This window comes from Acipenser ruthenus, chromosome 43 (genome assembly GCF_902713425.1).
Source record: "Acipenser ruthenus chromosome 43, fAciRut3.2 maternal haplotype, whole genome shotgun sequence".
In the NCBI taxonomy this organism is placed as follows: Eukaryota; Metazoa; Chordata; class Actinopteri; order Acipenseriformes; family Acipenseridae; genus Acipenser; species Acipenser ruthenus.
Window position 1 is genome coordinate 7,739,447 of NC_081231.1, and position 21,824 is coordinate 7,761,270.

The window sequence follows — 21,824 nt, forward strand, 5'->3', positions numbered from 1 at the left end:
CCTTAACCACTACTCCACACTGCTGCAATTATACCAATACAATGATGTCAGCATGAGAACTACTAGATCATTATTACCAGCATTATTATCATAATAATAATACTACGAATAATGTAGCTTTTTTCCCCCGCAGGATGTTTCAAGCTTCCACCCTTTCTGACAGCACGCAACACCAGATTGACCAATTGTGAATTGTTTCACAGTCTCTGTTTTACATGTGAATCCTAAGAATAATTTCTGGAAAATAATAACATAATGGAAATCTAATAGCAGTGTTATTAATATGCAAGAAAATAAACTGGATTGGTGGAGTGCATGGGGAAAGATAAAAGGATAATTTCTGCCATCTACTGGTCACTTTGATTAACTGATTCAAATATTTAAAAGAAAAAGCCATATTTGATTGCAAACTGCTTTTCTTACCTTCTTTAATATGCTTGAAATCATTTTAAAATACACTTTCAATTAAGTACATCTTTGTTGCCTTTACTAGTTTTATTCTTCTAGTTTAATTTAAAACACTGAGGGAGACCCAGTTTTTTTTTTAGTTTTTTTTTTTTGTATTGCTACATGAAAGAAACGCATTTTTATAGGGAACAAGTTTTTTTTTTAAATTAATTATTTTTTTAAATACAGGATATCTGTGGTACTACACTTGGTGAAAATAAACACCAGTTTATAAGCCTTGCTTTCAGATAGTGTTGCACTTCCTTGGTCACCTGGGGGGTGAAATTGTCCCCTCCCCTTGAACGGCTTCTTTCACAGTAACTTAAACTGTGTTCTTGTAATCTCATAGTACTGTATACATCTGTGTAAGGGAACCAAAGCAAATACATGAATTACAAAAACAAATCCCTGTTCAACGTAGACGTGATCTACCAAACTAATGTTATCAATCTCAATTGATTATATATTCAAATTTACTCAGAAATGGGGCGATGATCAAATTCTTTGCATTTGAGGCAACTCCTTTGAGTTACACATTTCAACAAACAAAATACATTTCTTTCACACTAAAACAGGAAGTTATATTCTGTTACTAGAACAGTTTATCAAAAACTTGATAGCATTAACTACAGTTAATTTCTCGAGTCATACAATATTTGATATGTTGAATACTTATCGTTTTTCAACAAAGTAGTCAATCTTCTTTGGTGATGAATCTCTCTCTGGATCTGAAGTTCCAATGAATGAAGACTATACTTTGCTTGAAGTATGCATTATATTGCATCGGCTCGCAATAAACAAATAGTTCTTTTCAAATGGAGATCAACTTGTTGATTTTCCAATAGTCTTGCAGCATTATCTTTGACTTGTCAGGAGTTTTCCCACTGGAAACAGTAGTATTGACCAGACGCAACTCGGTTCAGAGAATGTGTTGCAATTGAAAAGTTATGTAGTTCGTAGAAGTGTTCTTCTCGTTGCAATTCTTGTGGACGGCTAGTACATGACCTTAGGCCCAGCTGCTGGCTATGCTTCCGTTCGTTTCGTGCAGCGACGTGGAAACCAGGACCCGCTTTCAGATCAAGGCAGTGTCCCATTTACTGTTTCAGTCTCTCACAGAGCAAAGTGCTATTCTCCCATTATTCCAGCATACTTTCCCATTAAAAAACTAAATGTTACAAAGTATTTTGTCCTCATCATTCATCTTTGTGGTTGTTTGGTTGATGGTATCAAAGCAATTGAAGGAAATGTTTTCTTGAACCTGAAGGTTCTTACTTAATTTCATTTTCTGCTTTCAGGACTGCCTTATCTTGGTGAAAGCCAAGGATCAAAGATGGAGTCTGTTTACATTAAACAGGAGAAGGTTCTGGAATTGGTACCTGTCCGCATTAAACAGGAGATGCCTGAAGTGGAGCCTGTCCACATTAAAGAAGAGACTGAACTGGAGCCTGTCCACATTAAAGAAGAAGAGACTGAACTGGAGCCTGTCCGCATTAAAGAAGAGACTGAACTGGAGCCTGTCCACATTAAAGAAGAGACTGAACTGGAGCCTGTCCACATTAATGAAGAAGAGACTGAACTGGAGCCTGTCCACATTGAAGAAGAAGAGACTGAACTGGAGCCTGTCCACATTAAAGAGGAGACTGAACTGGAGCCTGTCCACATTAAAGAAGAGACTGAACTGGAGCCTGTCCACATTAAAGAAGAGACTGAACTGGAGCCTGTCCACATTAAAGAAGAGACTGAACTGGAGCCTGTCCACATGAAAGAAGAGACTGAACTGGAGCCTGTCCACATGAAAGAAGAGACTGAACTGGAGCCTGTCCACATTAAAGAAGAGACTGAACTGGAGCCTGTCCACATTAAAGAAGAGACTGAACTGGAGCCTGTCCACATGAAAGAAGAGACTGAACTGGAGCCTGTCCACATGAAAGAAGAGACGGAACTGGAGCCTGTCCACATTAAAGAAGAGACTGAACTGGAGCCTGTTCACATTAAAGAAGAAGAGACTGAACTGGAGCCTGTCCACATTAAAGAAGAGACTGAACTGGAGCCTGTCCACATTAAAGAAGAGACTGAACTGGAGCCTGTTCACATTAAAGAAGAAGAGACTGAACTGGAGCCTGTCCACATGAAAGAAGAGACTGAACTGGAGCCTGTCCACATTAAAGAAAAAGAGACTGAACTGGAGCCTGTCCACATTAAAGAAGAGACTGAACTGGAGCCTGTCCACATTAAAGAAGAGACTGAACTGGAGCCTGTCCTTATTAATGAGGAGGCTGGAGAGAAACGATATCAATGTACTGACTGTGGGAAGAGTTTCAGTCGTTTAGGAAGCCTAAAAGCACACCAGCGAATTCACACAGGAGAAAAGCTGCATCACTGTGCTGACTGTGGGGAGAGTTTCAGTCGGTTTGGAAACCTAAAAATACATCGGCGAATTCACACTGGAGAGAAGCCGTATAATTGCTCTGATTGTGGGGAGAGTTTTAGTTGGTTAGGAAGCCTAAAAACACACCAGCAAATTCATACAGGAGAGAAACCACATCACTGCTCTGAGTGTGGGAAGAGTTTCAGTTGGTTAGGAAGCCTAAAAACACACCAGCGAATTCACACTGGAGAGAAGCTGTATCAGTGCTCTGACTGTGGGGAGAGTTTCAGTTGGTTAGAAAGCCTAAAAACACACCAGCAAATTCATACAGGAGAGAAACCACATCACTGTGCTGAGTGTGGGAAGAGTTTCACAGCATTACAAGGTCTAAAAAGACACCAGCGAATTCACACTGGAGAGAAGCCATATTACTGTTCTGACTGTGGAGAGAGATTCAGCCGGTCAGGAACACTAAAAATACACCAGCGAATTCACACTGGAGAGAAGCCATATCGCTGTTCTGGCTGTGGGGAGAGTTTCAGTGCGTTAGGAACACTAAAATCCCACCAGCAAATTCACACTGGAGAGAAGCCGTATCACTGTTCTGACTGTGGGGAGAGTTTCAGTCGGTTAGGAAGCCTAAAAACACACCAGCGAATTCATACAGGAGAGAAACCATATCACTGTTCTGAATGTGGGAAGAGTTTCAGACAGTCAGGATACCTAAAAACACACCAGCGAATTCACACTGGAGAAAAGCCGTATCACTGTTCTGACTGTGAGAAGAGCTTCCGTCAGTTAGGACACCTAAAAACACACCAGCGACTTCATGCAGGAGAAAATTCATATAACTGTACTGAGTGTGGGGAGAGTTTCAGTCAGTTAGGAACACTAAAAACACACCAGCAAATTCACACTGGAGAGAAGCCATATCACTGATCTGACTGTGGGGAGAGTTTCAGTCAGTTAGGAAGCTTACAAAAACACCAGCTAATTCACACTGGAGAGAAGCTGCATCACTGTACGGAGTGTGGGAAGAGTTTTAGATGGTTACAAAGTCTTAGCCGGCACCAGAGAACTCGCACATTAGAATAGCCATTCAACTGTACAAAATGTGGCAAGACATTTGCTTACTCCAGGGAAGTGAATTAGCATAAATGCAAGTGTCACAGGGAGCCCTGTAACTGGTTTGTGGAGTGTGTGTGTGTGTGTGTGTGTGTGTGCGCGCTTCGGAGAAATCCACTGCGATGCGCAGCATGAGACGCATTGCTAAGCAACCAGCTGAACGGTAGGCTCGCCCGGACCTGTGCGGATCGGGAGGTCCGGTTTGGCCCGGGGGTGCTGCACAGAGCTCAAAAAGCGGCTGCGCCACAGCTTGGAAACATGCCATTGACACATGGAGTAGTGTTAAAGTGGTACATCATGGTACGCGTAACAAAACGTGACCCATGAAAGGTCAGAACGTGGTGTGCTGTCATGTTGCAAGTGGTACATAGTCAGATTTTGGTATAGGTGCAATCAATTGAGATCTGATGGGTGTGTTGTCAAAATGAGGTACATTTACCATTCATTTTACTGTTTTTTGCAAACAAACTGGAAACTCAGTTTCTCTAAAAAGAAAAAAACAATTCGAGAAGTCCACCACAAAGTTGCACGAGTAAAAAAAAAATTATAAGACCCAATGTATTGCATATGATAAATAATATTCACATACCTTTATGATGGTGCAAAAATACAATAAATTACATAAACACAATGTAAGACTGGAAAATATGATACATTCTATTTAAAAATGTAAAAACGAAAACAGCATAACGTACCAGATTTTAATGGGTGCTTCCCTACTTAGCAGAAGTTGTTTAGGCATGCGTAAGCAAGCGCAGTGCGCTGAGTACCACTTTAACATGTACCTGAAAACAACGCGACACCGGTAAGAAATTAGTTACTTTCACCACTGACTATAGCATTTACTTTGACTTCAATTCAGGTAAAATGTGCAAATCTGATTTAGACATTGCCGGAACTGTATATATGCTGTGTTATTAATTAGAACATTTAGTATTATTTGTTTTGCAAAACAGAAGTGTTGTGTTTCACTTTTATTGCATTTGGACTTTTAGTAAGTCTGTAATGCAATGATGCATGTGTTTCAGGTCATATAATTTCATATAATGTATTTTTAACTTTTCTCTTTTACACGAAAAAAAAATATTATAATGATGTATTTCCCCTTTTCTGTAGTTTCTCAATGGAATAAAACATGATAAGTGTGAACAACATATTGTTAATGTGTTTTTCCTGCATCCGTAATACATCATTTTCATTTTGGTGAATTAAGGGGTATTGTTGGTTTGTCATTCTTTTTTTTGCTATCAGTCCTTTTGTCATATCAGTCTGATATATCTGCCTGTTTGACAGGGAGAGCAATTTGAGACTTTAATGCCTAGTTTTACATTGAATTTACCGGGTGAATTAATTAATGTTGCTTGCTAATAGTTTTTAAAATTTATTTCTACAGTGCTTAAACTTTAGAAGATGGTTTAAAGTAGTAAAAAGGGAGGCTCATTTTTAAAGTCAAATAATTACTTGTTTTACCATGCTGTCATTAGTTATTCCTTATAAAACCTAATCCAAATGAGGAAAAAACCTTGGTCTGGGATAGTTGCAGTTGGATTTGTGTGTGTTTTGTCTATGCTACAACCTAACTCACTTCCAAATTCTTATTCTTACTATGATTGGCTGCAAAGACAACAGGGTTAATGTTTTGTTGGGTGGTTTTTTATTGTGCACAGTTTCCTAGTAACTAATATTAATTGTGTAATAGAAAATAAAAAAGGACTCGCCATTAATATCTCAGACACAGAGCCCGAATGTTCGAATCTGAGTCACACAAGGTTGAGTCCGAGTCTGAGTCACGAAAAAATTCCTGAATCTGATTCATTTCATTGTGTTCACTCTGCTGCTCCTTCAATACTGCAGGATCCAAGGTGAGACTCCCAGTCAGTGCAAACATGTCACCTGGCCTGTCACAGCACACATGCAGGCTTCTTCTTAAACAGCACAGCCCAGTCTTAGAGATAATGATTTCTTAATGAACTATGTCCTCATTAAATATGCACAGTTGATTTACAAAATACACATTTTGGAAGTTTGTATTTATTTTTGTTAACACAATTATAAGAAAGAAAGTGAACAATCTGTATATATTTTTCCAGGTTCCCCGTGTCTCGCTGGTGGTAAGTCAAGGTAAGCCAGTATTATCCAGTATGTGTACAGACAGGGGGCAGCACTCGCTATCTCTACCTGTCATCATCCTTTACAGCACTGAAAATGGAGATGGAAACTTTCTGATTCGCTCTTTAAGAATCCCTCTTACAAACTCTAACGGTACCCTTCACTTAGACCTGTGTCCTAAGATGCTATACTGGGTTCATGTGTTTTTTGGTGGTTTCCAGATCATAAACATCTACCGAGATACTGGACTCATCATCGTTATTCTTTGATTTTTCAATCTAGAGTATTGATAACACCGTGTAACAAATTTTTTTTTTTTTTGGTTCCTGGGTAGTAAATGTTATTTCCTAATTGCTTATGCCTCAAAAGTATAGAAAATGGCTATTATTCCCCACAAACTTTGCTTTTGTGACCAGGACAGTGATATTTTGAAATTGACCTAATTCCAATGAGAAAACGGGTGAATTTGTGTCTTTTCGTTCACATAAAGTCAGAAAAAAACAACATATGAATCCAAATTAACATGTATTTATACTAAAGTAATACAAAAATGACTACAAAAGATTTAGAAGTGAGTAGTTTTTCGAGATTTACGATTATACTGTAAATCACTTTCACGAATCAGCCCCCAAATGTAGTCTCCCATCATGTTCTCGTTATACTGTCCTTGGTAGCGGCGTTCAAAGTCCAGTATATCCTGGTGGAAGCGCTCGCCTTGCTCCTCCGAGTACGCTCCCATGTTCTCCTTGAATTTATCAAGATGAGCATCAAGGATATGGACTTTGAGGGACATCATACAGCCCATTGTGCCGTAGTTCTTCACCAGAGTCTCAACCAGCTCCACATAGTTTTCGGCCTTGTGATTGCCCAGGAAGCCCCGAACCACTGCGACAAAGCTGTTCCAAGCCGCTTTCTCCTTACTAGTGAGTTTCTTGGGGAATTCATTGCACTCCAGGATCTTCTTTATCTGTGGTCCGACGAAGACACCGGCTTTGACCTTTGCCTCAGACAGCTTAGGGAAGAAGTCTTGAAGGTACTTGAAGGCTGCCAACTCCTTATCTAGAGCTCTGACAAATTGTTTCATAAGGCCCAATTTGATGTGCAGTGGTGGCATTAGCACCTTCCGGGGGTCCCAGCCGTACTCATCATACTTCAAGGCATCCAGCAAGGTCTTGATGCTGTTGTAATCCTCTTTGAGGTGCACCGAGTGAGCCAGGGGAAGAGACAGGTACTTGTTACCATTATGGAGCAGCATGGCTTTGAGGCTCCTGGATGAGCTGTCAATGAAGGACAGTATAACAAGAACATGATGGGAGACTACATTTGGGGGCTGATTGGTGAAAGTGATTTACAATATAATCGTAAATCTCGAAAAACTACTCACTTCTAAATCTTTTGTAGTCATTTTTGTATTACTTTAGTATAAATACATGTTAATTTGGATTCATATGTTGTTTTTTTCTGACTTTATGTGAACGAAAAGACACAAATTCGCCCGTTTTCTCATTGGAAATAGGTAAATTTCAAAATATCACTGTCCTGGTCACAAAAGCAAAGTTTGTGGGGAATAGCAGCCATTTTCTATACTTTTGAGGCATAAGCAATTAGGAAATAACACTTACTACCCAGGAACAAAAATTGTGTTACATAGTGTAATAACCCTTTGTCAGTAATGTCACAAAGCTGCTGCCTCCACAGAGTGTCTTTACAGTTGATACACAGCTGCTCCTTACCCTGAAATGCACTCTGTGATTTCAATGGGACTTGATTCCTCTGAAGCCTAGACGTGTCATCATCCTTTAAAGCTTCTGTTATTGCTGCAGTTAAACTCTGAGCCCTCCTTGTGTGTCTCTGACATCTGTCTCAGGAAAACCTCGGATCAGGATCAGGAGCAGTCAGCAGAGGGGATTGAGCTCTCCAGCCGTGTGCAGCACACTGGAGTGGAACTGGAATAGTGCTGCATTACCAGAGACTGGAGTGGAACTGGAATAGTGCTGCATTACCAGAGACTGGAGTGGAACTGGAATAGTGCTGCATTACCATAGACTGGAGTGGAACTGGAATAGAGCTGCATTACCAGAGACTGGAGTGGAACTGGAATAGTGCTGCATTACCAGAGACTGGAGTGGAACTGGAATAGTGCTGCATTACCAGAGACTGGAGTGGAACTGGAATAGTGCTGCATTACCAGAGACTGGAGTGGAACTGGAATAGCGCTGCATTACCAGAGACTGGAGTGGAACTGGAATAGCGCTGCATTACCATAGACTGGAGTGGAACTGGAATAGCGCTGCAATACCAGAGACTGGAGTGGAACTGGAATAGTGCTGCATTACCAGAGACTGGAGTGGAACTGGAATAGCGCTGCATTACCAGAGACTGGAGTGGAACTGGAATAGTGCTGCATTACCAGAGACTGGAGTGGAACTGGAATATTTGAGCTTGTGTTTAGTACACACTAGCAGCTGAGCTGATAATCGTATTTATGTTATTTTGTGAAAACAATAAAGTGTTAATACTGTATTACAAAAAATGACTCAGTGTTCTGAAGTATACAGAACGTGCGGGTGATGTCATAGGTTGTCATGGCAGCGGCGATCATCACGGGAGTGGTCATCCGGGACAAACGCTTGTGGATTTAGAATAAAAAAAATAATATGGAAGACCAAATTCTAAAGTGCATAGAAATGAAACTGCTGAGGATGAGAATTCATTGCAGAATGAAATGATGAGGGCTCAGAGGTTTCAGTTAAAATCCCACATACACACATCTACAATATATACAAATTCATGACAACACAGGGAGCAAATATCTCATACATAATAAAAACAATTCATCTATATAATATTAGAAAGAAAGAAAATAACTCTCCTAACCCATCCCCTCCACCCCAACCTTAAAATACACTTTTTCAAACATCAAAATTCCATACTTTTTTCTAGACTGTCATTTGTTTTTCCCAGACTTGTGTTTTTAGTTTCTACTAGTTTTTCAATAGTTATCCACATAGACGGGCAGCCGCAGAGCATTATAACTTTTTGATTCAGAGCAGAAGTTGCTCCTGGTTTTCTAAAAGTATTTGTCAGAATCTGGAGGTGCATATCTAGCAAGAGACAATGCAGGTATGCAAAAGAGAAGTAAGATACAATCCAAGAAATGTCCAATATTTGAGAACTATGTTGATTATTTACAAAAATAATACAATAAGTTGTATACTGCAAGTATACATGTGCCAAAATATGATAGTATAATGGTACCAATAGTATACTAAAAGCAGACAATTTTGGCACAAGTATACATGCAGTATAGTACTTTTCTGTAAGGGATGAGATTGGATTCTGAGCCAAACTTCTTTACACCCTCTGTTAAATGTTGAACACTATGGGAGGTGAAAAATAACAAAAATGAAATAACAAATGTGCAAGTGTGGTATATTAAACATACAAGTCAAACACTAAATACAGCACACCCTCGCTATAACAACCCTGTTTGGATCCAAAGCCTTTTGTTCACTATAGTAAAAGGACAACCCAAAACAAACAATATAAACTGTTTTGTTTCAATTGCAAAAGTTAATTTAAATCTTGGTTCATTATTTAAAGAAAAAAAAAAAATCAATGTTGCTTTGCCGTGCCGGTTGCATAAGGCATAACGAGCCAACATCAGCAGCAGTTTGATTTTAAAATCAGTATTTAATCGTATAATGAAGGCCATATAGCGAGGATGTAAATAGTACACTCAGCTGACGGTTTGGACCCGAGACAGTTGCTGCACTCGGTACTGTAAGTTACAGGCAAGCACCATACATTTAAAATAAAATTACCGGTACATTTTATTAATCACATTAATGAAATGAAAAAAGCGATGTTAACATGCTACATTTGTACAAACCAAGGGGCTGCAGAAAGAGTTTATTTATTTTTTTAATCCGAGTCAGTGATAATAAGGGCCTGTTCACACTGGAGCTTTTTATCGTACTCAGTACGGTTCGGTTCGTTTGGAGAGCAGTGTGAACATCAAAGTTTGATTGGCAAACAAACCGAACTGAACTGAACTGAGACCACTAGAAGAGATCGTCTCAGACCGTTTGGCAAAAGAACTGAGTTCGGTTCGCTTAAAAAACATGAATGTGAACACTGGACGGTCTCGGTTCTTTTGCAAACAGGAAACAAACCCGGTAGATTTGGCTGTACAGTAGCGTACAGTTACTGCATACACAAACAGGTGGTAAAAATGTCCAGATGAGTGATATGGACAACGGGGGAAACAATGGCATTGTTAGAAATGTGATCAGAAAAAAATTTAAAAATCAGACTGACAAAACCCAATGTATTTGCTGTAATATCAACATACCTGGGAATTTATTAAAATTACCGTAGCTCTGGTTGGCTGGTGCGATTGCTATAACCTCTTTTTTTAAAAAAAAAAAAAAAAAAAAAAGCTTTTCTTTATTTTTGTAGAATTGTTCAAGTTCATGTTAAATGATGTCAACTGCCTCCAATCGCTTTCATGATTCATCATTGACATTGGGAAAAAAAAATCACATTTGCAGAAAATACAGCTGCATGTGGATCACTGTATACGATGTTGTGCGAGGGAGTGTGCAAGCACCAACTTTATTATACAATATAGTACAGTATGCAAGTTAAACATTCCGTTTTTGGCTCGTTGTCCAGTTTTAAACAAACGTCTGTTTGTTAAAGTTATGCTTGGTGTGTACGTGAATATGTTTACCAGTGCTGCAATTATTACATGTTCCTGATTTTGGTTTAGTAAACTTAAAGAAAGAAAACAATGCTATGCAGTAGGATGTCAGTCTCAGAGTTTGCCAGATAGTTTCCAGGTATGAATTACGTGTTCGCTGTTGTCTTGCATAAATGAAATAAAACACAATTTATTTATTTATCGCTGTACACACTCTATGCTAATGTTTTACACGAGGAGCTATATCCCTAAACAATACATTCCTGTATATCTGTTGTCATTATTACAATACCATAGTTCTTTTTTTTTCCAATATACAAGGATTTTATATAAATGAAAAAAAGCAAAATATTAAACAATATATACAGTAGCTACTGTACTACTATTGTATTTGAATATTTACATAGTGTGAAGAAGCAATGCCAGAAAATGTAAACATCCGATGGTTATTACTATTATTTATTTCTTAGCAGACACTCTTATCCAGGGCGACTTACAATTGTTACAAGGTATCACATTATTTTTACATAAAATTATTATAATTTTTTTTTTACACATTATTTTTACATACAATTCCCCATTTATACAGGTGGGTTTTTACTGGAGCAATCTAGGTAAAGTACCTTGCTCAAGGGTACAGCAGCAGTGTCCCCACCTGGGACTGAACCCACAACCCTCCTGTCAAGAGTCCAGAGCCCTAACCACTACTCCACACTGCTGCCCTGATTATTTCAATATGAACACAAGTGAACTGAGTCCTGGGAAATCATGGAAGTGAACCACGAAAATGAGCCCCAGTTAATTTCCAAACGAACTCAGTACGTTTGTATACAAGGCAAGTGTGAACAGCTAGCACATTGATACATTGCTTCAAAACAAACGAACCGAACTGAGGATGTTTGAAATGAACCCAGTTTGAATACACCCTAACTATCGTATTCGATTTTTTTTTTCCTGGGTTGGGAAATAACATTAATGATTTAATAAAGGTAACAACAAGATAACACAATGTGAATCTCGGTGAGCAGAGTACAGTAGCTTGTAATTCCAGTCTGTAACTTTGTTTAAAAAATCATAGCCTTGGCTGTCGTAGACTCCATTTTACCCTTCGTTTCACTGGAGCAGACAGTCATGTGACATATACCAGTGCACTGACTGGATAGGATTGCTTTTGAGTTGTCAGGGCGTTGTCAGGGGTGTTACACGGGGCAATCCTCACAGAATTTGGTCACAAGCAACATAGCTGCTACTAGTAAACTGTCTAGACAGTTACTGCTAGAGCTGCTGACCCGCTTTAGAGATCAATTATTATTAATAATAAAAGTAATCGCAGAATCATTTTCATTCTCCCGTGATGCTAGTAAAATTCCAGACTTTTTCAAGACTTTCATAACGGAGATGTGGTTTTTCAAGCATTTTCAAGCCCTGGAAATCAGTTTTGCATTTTTCCATACTTTTTCCAGTATTCCAGACTAGCGTACGAACCCTGATTAATAGTCATAGCTCAGCTACATTTTCATTGGGAATTTGTCACCAAGTGCAAGATATTACAAAAGAGCAAGAAAGAGCCAGGGATGAAACCGCTATGACTTTCTGTACCCAAGATCCGTACACATGCCTGCTGCACTGCTATTACTCGGGGCACTTTACAAAAGCAACACAAACACAAGCATGGACAATGCACGCTGCAAAGCGACACGTCACGCAATATTCACTCATTCATGTCATAATACAGTCATGCAACATTATCAGTTTTCATACGTTTTTGAATAGTGATGAATTTCCAAGACCCATCCTCCAGGCGGTTGCCCAGTAAGGACGCTGCAGTCTCGTCTCTGGGATGCTACATCAGGGGTCTGGATACTCATTCCCATCAATTTATTTATTTTCAAGTTAATGAAGTTCAAATGTTAAACTCTGAAACTAATTTCCACACTGAGTTATTGATTTCTCCCAACTCGTCCATCAGATGAGGTGTGGAATAGTTTCCTTTCTGCATATTCTCGCTCCCAGGCACTGACTGCATTGACAGCCTGAGTTAAACTGACAGCAGAGAAGACTCTTGTGACGTGTCAGCGTCACCGCCCACTTTGACAGAGAGCAAGAGAGTGGATTTGCATTTTTATAATTTAAAATGCATGCTCTTAAGCGTGATACACAAAACATACATGCTGAAAAAATGGACCGCAAAGGGTTAAGAGTGATACACAAAACAGTCTTTAAGGTTTCTCTCCTCTGAATTCACTGGTGTTTTGGAAGGGCTTGTTTAAGAGACACAGTTTCTCTCCTGTGTGAGTTCGCTGGTGTGAAACAAGGCTGTCTGGCCAACTGAAACTCTTCCCACAGTCAGAACAGTGATACGGTTTCTCTCCTGTGTGAGTTCGCTGGTGTCCTTTTAGGCTTCCTAACTGACTGTAACTCTTCCCACAGTCAGAGCAGTGATACGGTTTCTCTCCTGTGTGAGTTCGCTGGTGTGAAACAAGGCTGCCTAACTGTCTGAAACTCTTCCCACAGTCACAGCAGCGATACGGTTTCTCTCCTGTGTGAGTTCGCTGGTGTGAAACAAGGCTGCCTGACCGACTGAAATTCTTCCCACAGTCAGAGCAGTGATATGGTTTCTCTCCTGTGTGAGTTCGCTGGTGTAAAACAAGGCTGTTTGACCGACTGAAACTCTTCCCACAGTCAGAGCAGTGATATGGTTTCTCTCCTGTGTGAGTTCGTTCGTGTAAAACAAGGCTGTTTGACCGACTGAAACTCTTCCCACAGTCAGAGCAGTGATACGGTTTCTCTCCTGTGTGAGTTCGTTCGTGTAAAACAAGGCTGTTTGACCGACTGAAACTCTTCCCACAGTCAGAGCAGCGATACGGTTTCTCTCCTGTGTGAGTTCGCTGGTGAAAAACAAGGCTGTTTGACTGACTGAAACTCTTCCCACAGTCAGAGCAGTGATACGGTTTCTCTCCTGTGTGAATTCGCTGGTGTAAAACAAGGCTGTTTGAATGACTGAAACTCTTCCCACAGTCAGTGCAGCAATACGGTTTCTCGCCTGTGTGAGTTCGCTGGGTTTTGTTTAAATGCCCTAACTGCGTTAAACCTTTACCACAGTCAGGATATTCTCCACCGCCTGCCCTCGCTTTAGCTGCTGGACTGGAACCTGGAAAACATGAACAGGAAAGAAAGTAAGACGGACTGCTTGTAGGCTTAAGGTTGGTTCATAATTCAGACTTGCATTATGGTTCATAATGCAAAACAGACATAATTTGTGGTTGGAGTCAAGGGTCTCTGACCCTATGTGACAGGTCACACACACTCTTGCGACATGCGTCTTTTTTGGAAAGTCGTACAGCCTTTTCTCATGCGTCTGTGACCTGAAATTGCATGTGGTCTGCGCTGGATGTATCGCATTCATCTGCAGTGATGTATGAACCAACTCTCAGGGCATGTGCAGGGCCAGATTAACACATAGGCAAACTAGATATACAGGTAAAACTTGACTTCACTGACATTCAAACCGAGGCATGCATCTCAAAATCAAATTGTCCTGACGGGTGTTATGCAGATTTCTGTACCCCATAGAATTGTGTATCCCCTGTGCAGGGGCAGTTTCTCAAAGATCGCTGGACGTGCACGCGTGATATTTCTGTGCCCGAGCCCCACTGTGTTGTCAAGCACTGCCATGGAGTTCAACAATGGTGGAGGAGTGGATTAAAGCATATGAATTTCAGCGGTGGGGGCTTGCACTGCGTTACACCAGCTTAAAGTTAAAAACTTAGAGTAAGTAGCGGGTTCCAAAAAATATAGCGTTCCACATCCCCATGTGTTGCTAGAACTGTATTTTGATTACGACTGTAAGTCGCCTTGGATAAGGGTGTCTGCTAAGAAATAAATAAGAAGAAGAAGAAGAAGAAGAAGAAGAAGAATGATAATAATAATACTGTTTAAATAACGTACCTGTCATTTATTTTCAATGCTAACATCATGACAACTTTTTACACATAACTTTAAAGCATGTTTCAAAGCTCTTCTCAAAATGCCCACCCTAGTGCACTGATAGCGTCAGGATTATTGCCAACATTGTCAGGTAACACAGCAACAGCGATCCATGATGTGGTATGGAACAGAAAAAACAGAGCACTTAAGGTTTTTTGTTAGGGGTGGGAATTTCGAATAATAAGATATTCGAATATACCAAGAATGAAAGTTTCGACTCCTCAACCTCTAATTACTCATAACAGTGACAGGTCCTTAGAAAGTATTAGCAGAAACCACACATAGGGACGCTGTGGCAAAGTGGGTAAGTGAGTGCAGGTCAAGGCAATGCAGCAGTGCAGAAGAAAACAGACAGACAATTATATCCAGGTGCAAGAAAACAGACACAATTATATCCAGGTGCAAGGGTGTGTATTGGTTTCACAATGTCCAGAGGCTGACGGCAATCAGCTGTAAATAATACTGTTGTAAAGTGATACAGTAACGTGTATCACTTGAATTAGAATCCCCGGGTTTGACCCGTAACAAAAAGTCCCGTTCTTTTAACACCCACACGTCACACAAAACACAGACACAGTTCTTTAGTGAGTGATTTTAGTGCTCGTGGTGTGTAATACAATTTGTTGTGGTGAGGGAAGTGCTGGTGTCCGGGTTTGATGCTGGCCTGTGGCTACAGCTCCGGATCGTGTTAGTAGTCTTAGAAACAAACAAACAGTTTACTAGACAAACGAACAAACACAACACTCACGTTTTTTGTTAGGGGTGGGAATTTCGAATAATAAGATATTTGCAGGCGATCTGATTCAAACATTCAAAATCCTAAAAGGTATAGACAATGTCGACCCAGGGGACTTTTTTGACCTGAAAAAGAAACAAGGACCAGGGGTCACAAATGGAGATTAGATAAAGGGGCATTCAGAACAGAAAATAGGAGACACTTTTTTACACAGAGAATTGTGAGGGTCTGGAACCAACTCCCCAGTAATGTTGTTGAAGCTGACACCCTGGGATCCTTCAAGAAGCTGCTTGATGAGATTCAGGGATCAATAAGCTACTAACAACCAAACGAGCAAGATGGGCTGAATGGCCTCCTCTCGTTTGTAAACTTTCTTATGTTCTTATGTACAGTGCCTATGGAAAGTCTACACCCCCTTGAACTTTTTTCACATTTTGTTGTGTCAGTGCCTCAGAGTTTCATGCATTTAAATGAGGATTTTTTCCACTTATCTACACACCATACTCCACACTGTTTTTTTTTATTGAGAAAAAGATGATATATTACAAATACAAAACTGGAAGATCATAATTGGATAAGTCTCCAACCCTCTGAGTTAATACTTGGTGGAAGCACCTTTGGCAGCAATTACAGCTGTGAGTCTGTTGGGATAGGTCTCTACCAACTTTGCACACCTAGATTAGGCAATATTTGACCATTCTTCTTTACAAAACTGTTAAAGCTCTGTCAAGTTCCTTGGGGAGCGTTGATGGAAATTTTCGATTGGATTTAGGTCTGGGCTCTGACGGGGCCACTTGATGACATTTACCTTTTTGTTCCTTAGCCACTCCAGTGTAGATTTGGCTGTGTGCTTTGGTTCGTTGTCATGCTGAAAGGTGAACTTCTGTCCCAGTTTCAGGTTTCTTGCAGAGGGCAGCAGGTTTTCCTCAAGGACTTCTCTATACTTTGCTCCATTCATTTTCCCTTCTATCCTGACAAGTGCCCCAGTCCCTGCCGATGAGAAACATCTCCATAACATGATGCTGCCACCACCATGCTTCACAGTAGGGATGGTGTTCTTTGGGTGATGTGCTGTGTTGGGTTTGTGCCAAACATAACGCTTTGAATTTAGGCCAAAAAGTTCCATTTTAGTTTTGTCAGACCAAAAAACTTTTTGCCACATGGCTACAGAATCTCCTGCGTGTTTTTTTTGCATACTTCAAATGGGATTCAAGGTGGGCTTTCTTGAGTAACGGCTTCCTTCTTGCCACCCTACCATACAGGCCAGATTTGCAGAGTGCTTGGGATATTGTTGTCACATGCACACTTTGACCAGTCTTGGCCATAAAAGCCTGTAGCTCTTGCAAAGTTACCATTGGCCTCTTGGTAGCCTCTCTGATCAGTCTCCTTGCTCAGTCATCCAGTTTGGAGGGACGGCCTGATTTAGGCTGGGTCTTGGTGGTGCCATACACCTTCCACTCCTTAATAATCGTCTTGACCGTGCTCCAAGGGATATTCAAGGCCTTTGATATTTTTTTTATCATCCCCTGATCTGTGCCTTTCAACAACTTTGTCCCAGAGTTCTTTTGAAAGCGCCTTGGTGCTCATGGTCTTTGCTTTGAAATGCACTACCCAGCAGAGGGAACCTACAGAAACTGCTGAATTTATCCAGAAATCACTACAATTTAACACAGGTGGAGGCCACTTAACTTGGTGTGTGATTTTGAAGGCTATTGGTTACACCTGAGCTAATTTAGGATTGCTATTACAAGCGGGGTGGACACTTATCCAAACAAGCTATTTCAGTTTTTATTTTTTAATTAATTTTCTACAAATTTCCAGAATATTTCTTTCACTTGGAAGTTGTGGGATAGGACGGCACTGTATATATATATATATATATATATATATATATATATATATATATATATATATATATATATATTATATATATATATATATATATATATATACCGTACTGTGCAAAAGTTTTAGGCAGGTGTGAAAAAATGCTGTAAAGTAAGAATGCTTTCAAAAATAGACATGTTAATAGTTTATATTTATCAATTAACAAAATGCAAAGTGAGTGAACAGAAGAAAAATCTACATCAAATCCATATTTGGTGTGACCACCCTTTGCCTTCAAAACAGCATCAATTCTTCTAGGTACACTTGCACAAAGTCAGGGATTTTGTAGGCATATAGTCAGGTGTATGATTAAACAATTATACCAAACAGGTGCTAATGATCATCAATTCAATATGTAGGTTGAAACACAATCATTAACTGAAACAGAAACAATTGGGTAGGAGGAATAAAACTAGGTGAGGAACAGCCAAACTCAGCTAACAAGGTGAGGTTGCTGAAGACAGTTTACTGTCAAAAGTCATACACCATGGCAAGACTGAGCACAGCAACAAGACACAAGGTAGTTATACTGCATCAGCAAGGTCTCTCCCAGGCAGAAATTTCAAGGCAGACAGGGGTTTCCAGATGTGCTGTCCAAGCTCTTTTGAAGAAACACAAAGAAACGGGCAACGTTGAGGACCGTAGACGCAGTGGTCGGCCAAGGAAACTTACTGCAGCAGATGAAAGACACATCATGCTTACTTCCCTTCGCAATCAGAAGATGTCCAGCAGTGCCATCACTCGCTGCTGGTGTGGATACACCCATTTGACTGCAATGACTTCTAAATGATTTGCTTGTGTTGCTTGCGTCCGGTGTGGATACAGCTTAACAAACAAAAAGCCTTTTTTCAGTCGAGACGCCTCACATCCCCACTGCACACAGTAAAAGATGCACTGCTTGCTTGCTTGTTTCAGTCGAGACGCCTCACATCTCCACTGCACACAGTAAAAGATGCACTGCTTGCTTGTTTCAGTCGAGACGCCTCACATCCCCACTGCACACAGTAAAAGATGCACTGCTTGCTTGTTTTTTGCCACATTCTGTGTTTTCTTCGAAAGTAGCAGATGGGTGCTGGCATTTTAGATGATTGAGAATGTACTTGTTGATTTACAATATGAAATGCTTGTGCTGCAGAGATTACATTGCACGGTGATCTCGTTTAACTTTTTTCAAAATACTTCCAAGCACTGCATTTTTTTTTAAAGATGCTATTTTCACTGCTCATGCACTCCCTTAGCCAATAGCAGAGCAAGGTAAGGAAGAGCCCCGCCTCCTGTCAGTTATCAGTGAGGTGACAATTGTAGTGGCTGATCACTTTTAACTTGCTCCTCTGTCAAAATACCATGCCAAGCTTTTTCGGGTGTAGTTTTTTTCATTTGTTTTAGAAATTAACGAGTACTCGAAACTTGATCACACTGTTTTGAGTAGTAATTTCATTTAGAATACTCGATTATTCAGACTCACCCCTGTTTTATGGATCTCTCTTCCTGCAGTGATTTAGAGCACAGATCTCAAACCTCAGTGCACTAGAGCAGACATTTCTAAAAGAGCTTTGCAACAGACTAAAGTCATGTGTTAAAAGTTGTCTGGAAGTGAAGAATGAAAAGAAATGACAGGTACGTTATTTAAACAGTTGTAGCAACACGTGGGGACGTGGAACGCTATATTTTTCAGAACCCCGCTACATACTCTTTATAGTCTTTACTTTATGTGTAAAAGCAAAGTCAGTAAAGACTGACGCTGGTGAAACTGAGTCCTGGGATCAAAATCTGCCCTCAGAGTTCTCCTGTAATGTTTCGGGTCTATTTCCTCTAAAACACCCTACAATTATATATTTTTCAATAGCATTACGTTTAGGGGTGTTAATCATTTAAAATTTAAACGGTTAAACATTAGCAAAGAGTCAAATGTTTTTAATTTTGCTTAATTGTTTAAACTTTGTCAAATGTGCAGTTCAAATATTAAGAACAGGAGGGTGTCTGCAAATAACGGCTACTCAGAGTTTTCTTTCATTGTCCATTTCCTACCTTTGTCACGTGACATCGTTGTCACTGGATATTCACCTCGCAATTTCCAGCATGCTTTTGCTCTCATGACTATCAATGTTATCTTCGGGAGATCTAAATAACCGAAGCGCTGTCTGGGCACATTGTGATATAAAGGGAGACTGTGCTCTGCAGTGCTTAGTTACAGCAGCAGCACAGGAACAATGTCAAAATATATGAAAATATAACTACTGGTGCTGGATCTAGTGAGGAGGAGATGGAGCCCAGGCAAACAACAATGCAAGTGCATGGCTGGTAGTGCAGGAAACGCGATAAAACTCTGGCTGAAAACACAATACCATGGTTGATTACTGAGACGATCGCAACTGATTCAACAAGTTCATGTGTTTTGTTGATCCAGATTTTTAGTCTTGCTGGTTTGCATTAAATCCTTGAGTGTGAGTGTGCTGCTTTGTGTGCTGGTACGGCAGATCAGCGCGTTGCTAGGATACACACTTCAAGCCTTTACATTCGTCTTGGAGAAGACAAATCACAAGCAGGCCTATTGGATGCACGGTTTCTTCATTTAAAAATTAAGGCAACACTATTTTTATCTATTAAATCTACCAATTACCTTTTGTTTCAAAGCATGTTGTGTTTGGATTATATGGCAATATTATAGAAAAATAAGCTGAATTTAGTACAATTTTTACATTAGTCACGGTTTGTGAGATTAATTCAAACGCTTTGCTTTTGGACATAAAATGTGAACAGTATTGAACAACCATAGTTCAGAAATTACTTCTGTTAAATACAGTATTTTAAATTATTATTACAATGTTAATCTGATGCAGACGCACGCATATTCTTTTCAGTTGTTAAATGTAAGTCCTTTGTATTTGTTTTTTATACAATTGAAGTGTTCTCATTTGAATGCAAGTCGTGCCTTTTTGTTTAACTACTATGCACAACACTGTTTTAGTTATTAGAGCGTCTGTTAAAAAAAAAAAACTAACGTTTGTTTATTTTGAAAAATAAAACCTCAATGCATGGATAATCATTGATAAATGTCTATACGATAATCGAATACGAAATGAGGGTGCCGACTGCACCTCGACTTAACAGGATCAACTGCATTTTTTAAGGAGAGCTGAAAAGCTGAGGTAAAACACTGAACAATCAGAAGACCTTTTTACAGACATATAGGCTATGCGATCATTTACAGAAAGCTATTTATTTAAAAAGATATAGCACTCTCAATGTTTTTACTTGAACGTTTAAACTAACTATTTGTAGAAGTCTAACAGTCTAAAATAAATGAAGCGGAATCAAGCACCCCTAATAAAGCTACACATGTACAATAATATCCCTCTATTTAGACACTGAACATTTCTAATGTTATATACAGTACTTTAGTTCTTCTCCCCCTTGGTATAATCGGGTAGGAGTGCCCGTGTGAAAGAGGCTTATATCTGTATCTTAAGATCACCAGTAGCGAGTCCTATCCTGAACTGGTGTGAGTGGTAAAGGAAAAACAAATAGCTAGTAATGTAACCCACATGCTCCCTCCCTCCCTCTCTGCCACACTATCACGCAATCTAGAATGACAATGTCACAGCTACTGGGAGTCACTCACCTGCTAGACTGCATTCTGAATGTGACTGCCCGTCTTCCTTTCCACCTCCTTGCATGCTGTTGGGAGAGCCTTCCTCTCCAGCGCCTTGCTCTCTCACACAGATTCTCTCCAGCTCAGGGATGTTTGGTTTGAAGTCCTCGGATTCTTCCTTCCCTGGTTCCATGTGGTCAAACTCTACTTCAGGGGGCTCCTGTTTAATATGGTTAATTTCCAGCACCTCTTCTTGTTTCACAGGAAGGGGTTCTTCTGTCTGAGAGATCTCCAATTCACTGTGCTCAGAGACCTGTGGCTGACTGCTGTCACATTGCATCTCACAGAGCTCCTGTTTAATGAGGAGGGAAGCTAGCCCAGCGACCTCCGCTCTAAAGGGGACAAGTTCAGGTTCAGAGAACTCCTCTTTAATCTGGACAAATTCCATCTCCACACTGTCCATGGCAGCACACAGGATTCTGCTTAGTAGCAGCTGAAAAAGAAATGCATTTATTTAAATATAGTGCTATATGATTCTATCTCTCTAATCTCAAGAATGGTGGATGAAAGTTACTATAGTTCTCTTTTCGTTAAATAAGTATGTTTGGTGTTTTATAAAACATTCTCTTAAAGACTGATCAGCAAGGAGTCATTTTGTCCTCAAACCTGGTTGTTAGGAGCTTATTGTTCCTTTTAGGAGGCTGTGTGGTCCAGTGGTTAAATAAACAGGCTTGTAACCAGGAGGTCCCCGGTTCAAATCCCAGCTCAGCCACTGACTCATTGTGTGACCTTGAGCAAGTCACTTCACCTCCTTGTGCTCCGTCTTTCAGGTGAGACGTTGTTGCAAGTGACTCTGCAGCTGATGCAT

General features: G+C 40.0%; 2 protein-coding genes across 2 annotated transcripts; one reads left to right on the forward strand and one right to left on the reverse strand.

Annotated features, from left to right (window-relative positions):
• The first annotated feature begins 1,558 nt into the window (after positions 1-1,558).
• Positions 1,559-5,012, forward strand: LOC131709361 (zinc finger protein ZFP2-like). The gene has a single exon (XM_059011837.1). It carries the CDS (start codon positions 1,778-1,780, stop codon positions 3,752-3,754), a length of 1,977 nt encoding a protein of 658 aa, XP_058867820.1. The 5' UTR covers positions 1,559-1,777; the 3' UTR covers positions 3,755-5,012.
• Positions 5,013-11,041: 6,029 nt separating this feature from the next.
• LOC131709373 (zinc finger protein 135-like) lies at positions 11,042-21,445 on the reverse strand. The gene is made up of 2 exons (XM_059011880.1): positions 20,987-21,445; positions 11,042-13,905 (listed from the first exon to the last, which is right to left on the reverse strand). Exons 1-2 carry the CDS (start codon positions 21,417-21,419, stop codon positions 12,974-12,976), a joined length of 1,365 nt encoding a protein of 454 aa, XP_058867863.1. The 5' UTR covers positions 21,420-21,445; the 3' UTR covers positions 11,042-12,973.
• Positions 21,446-21,824: the final 379 nt, after the last annotated feature.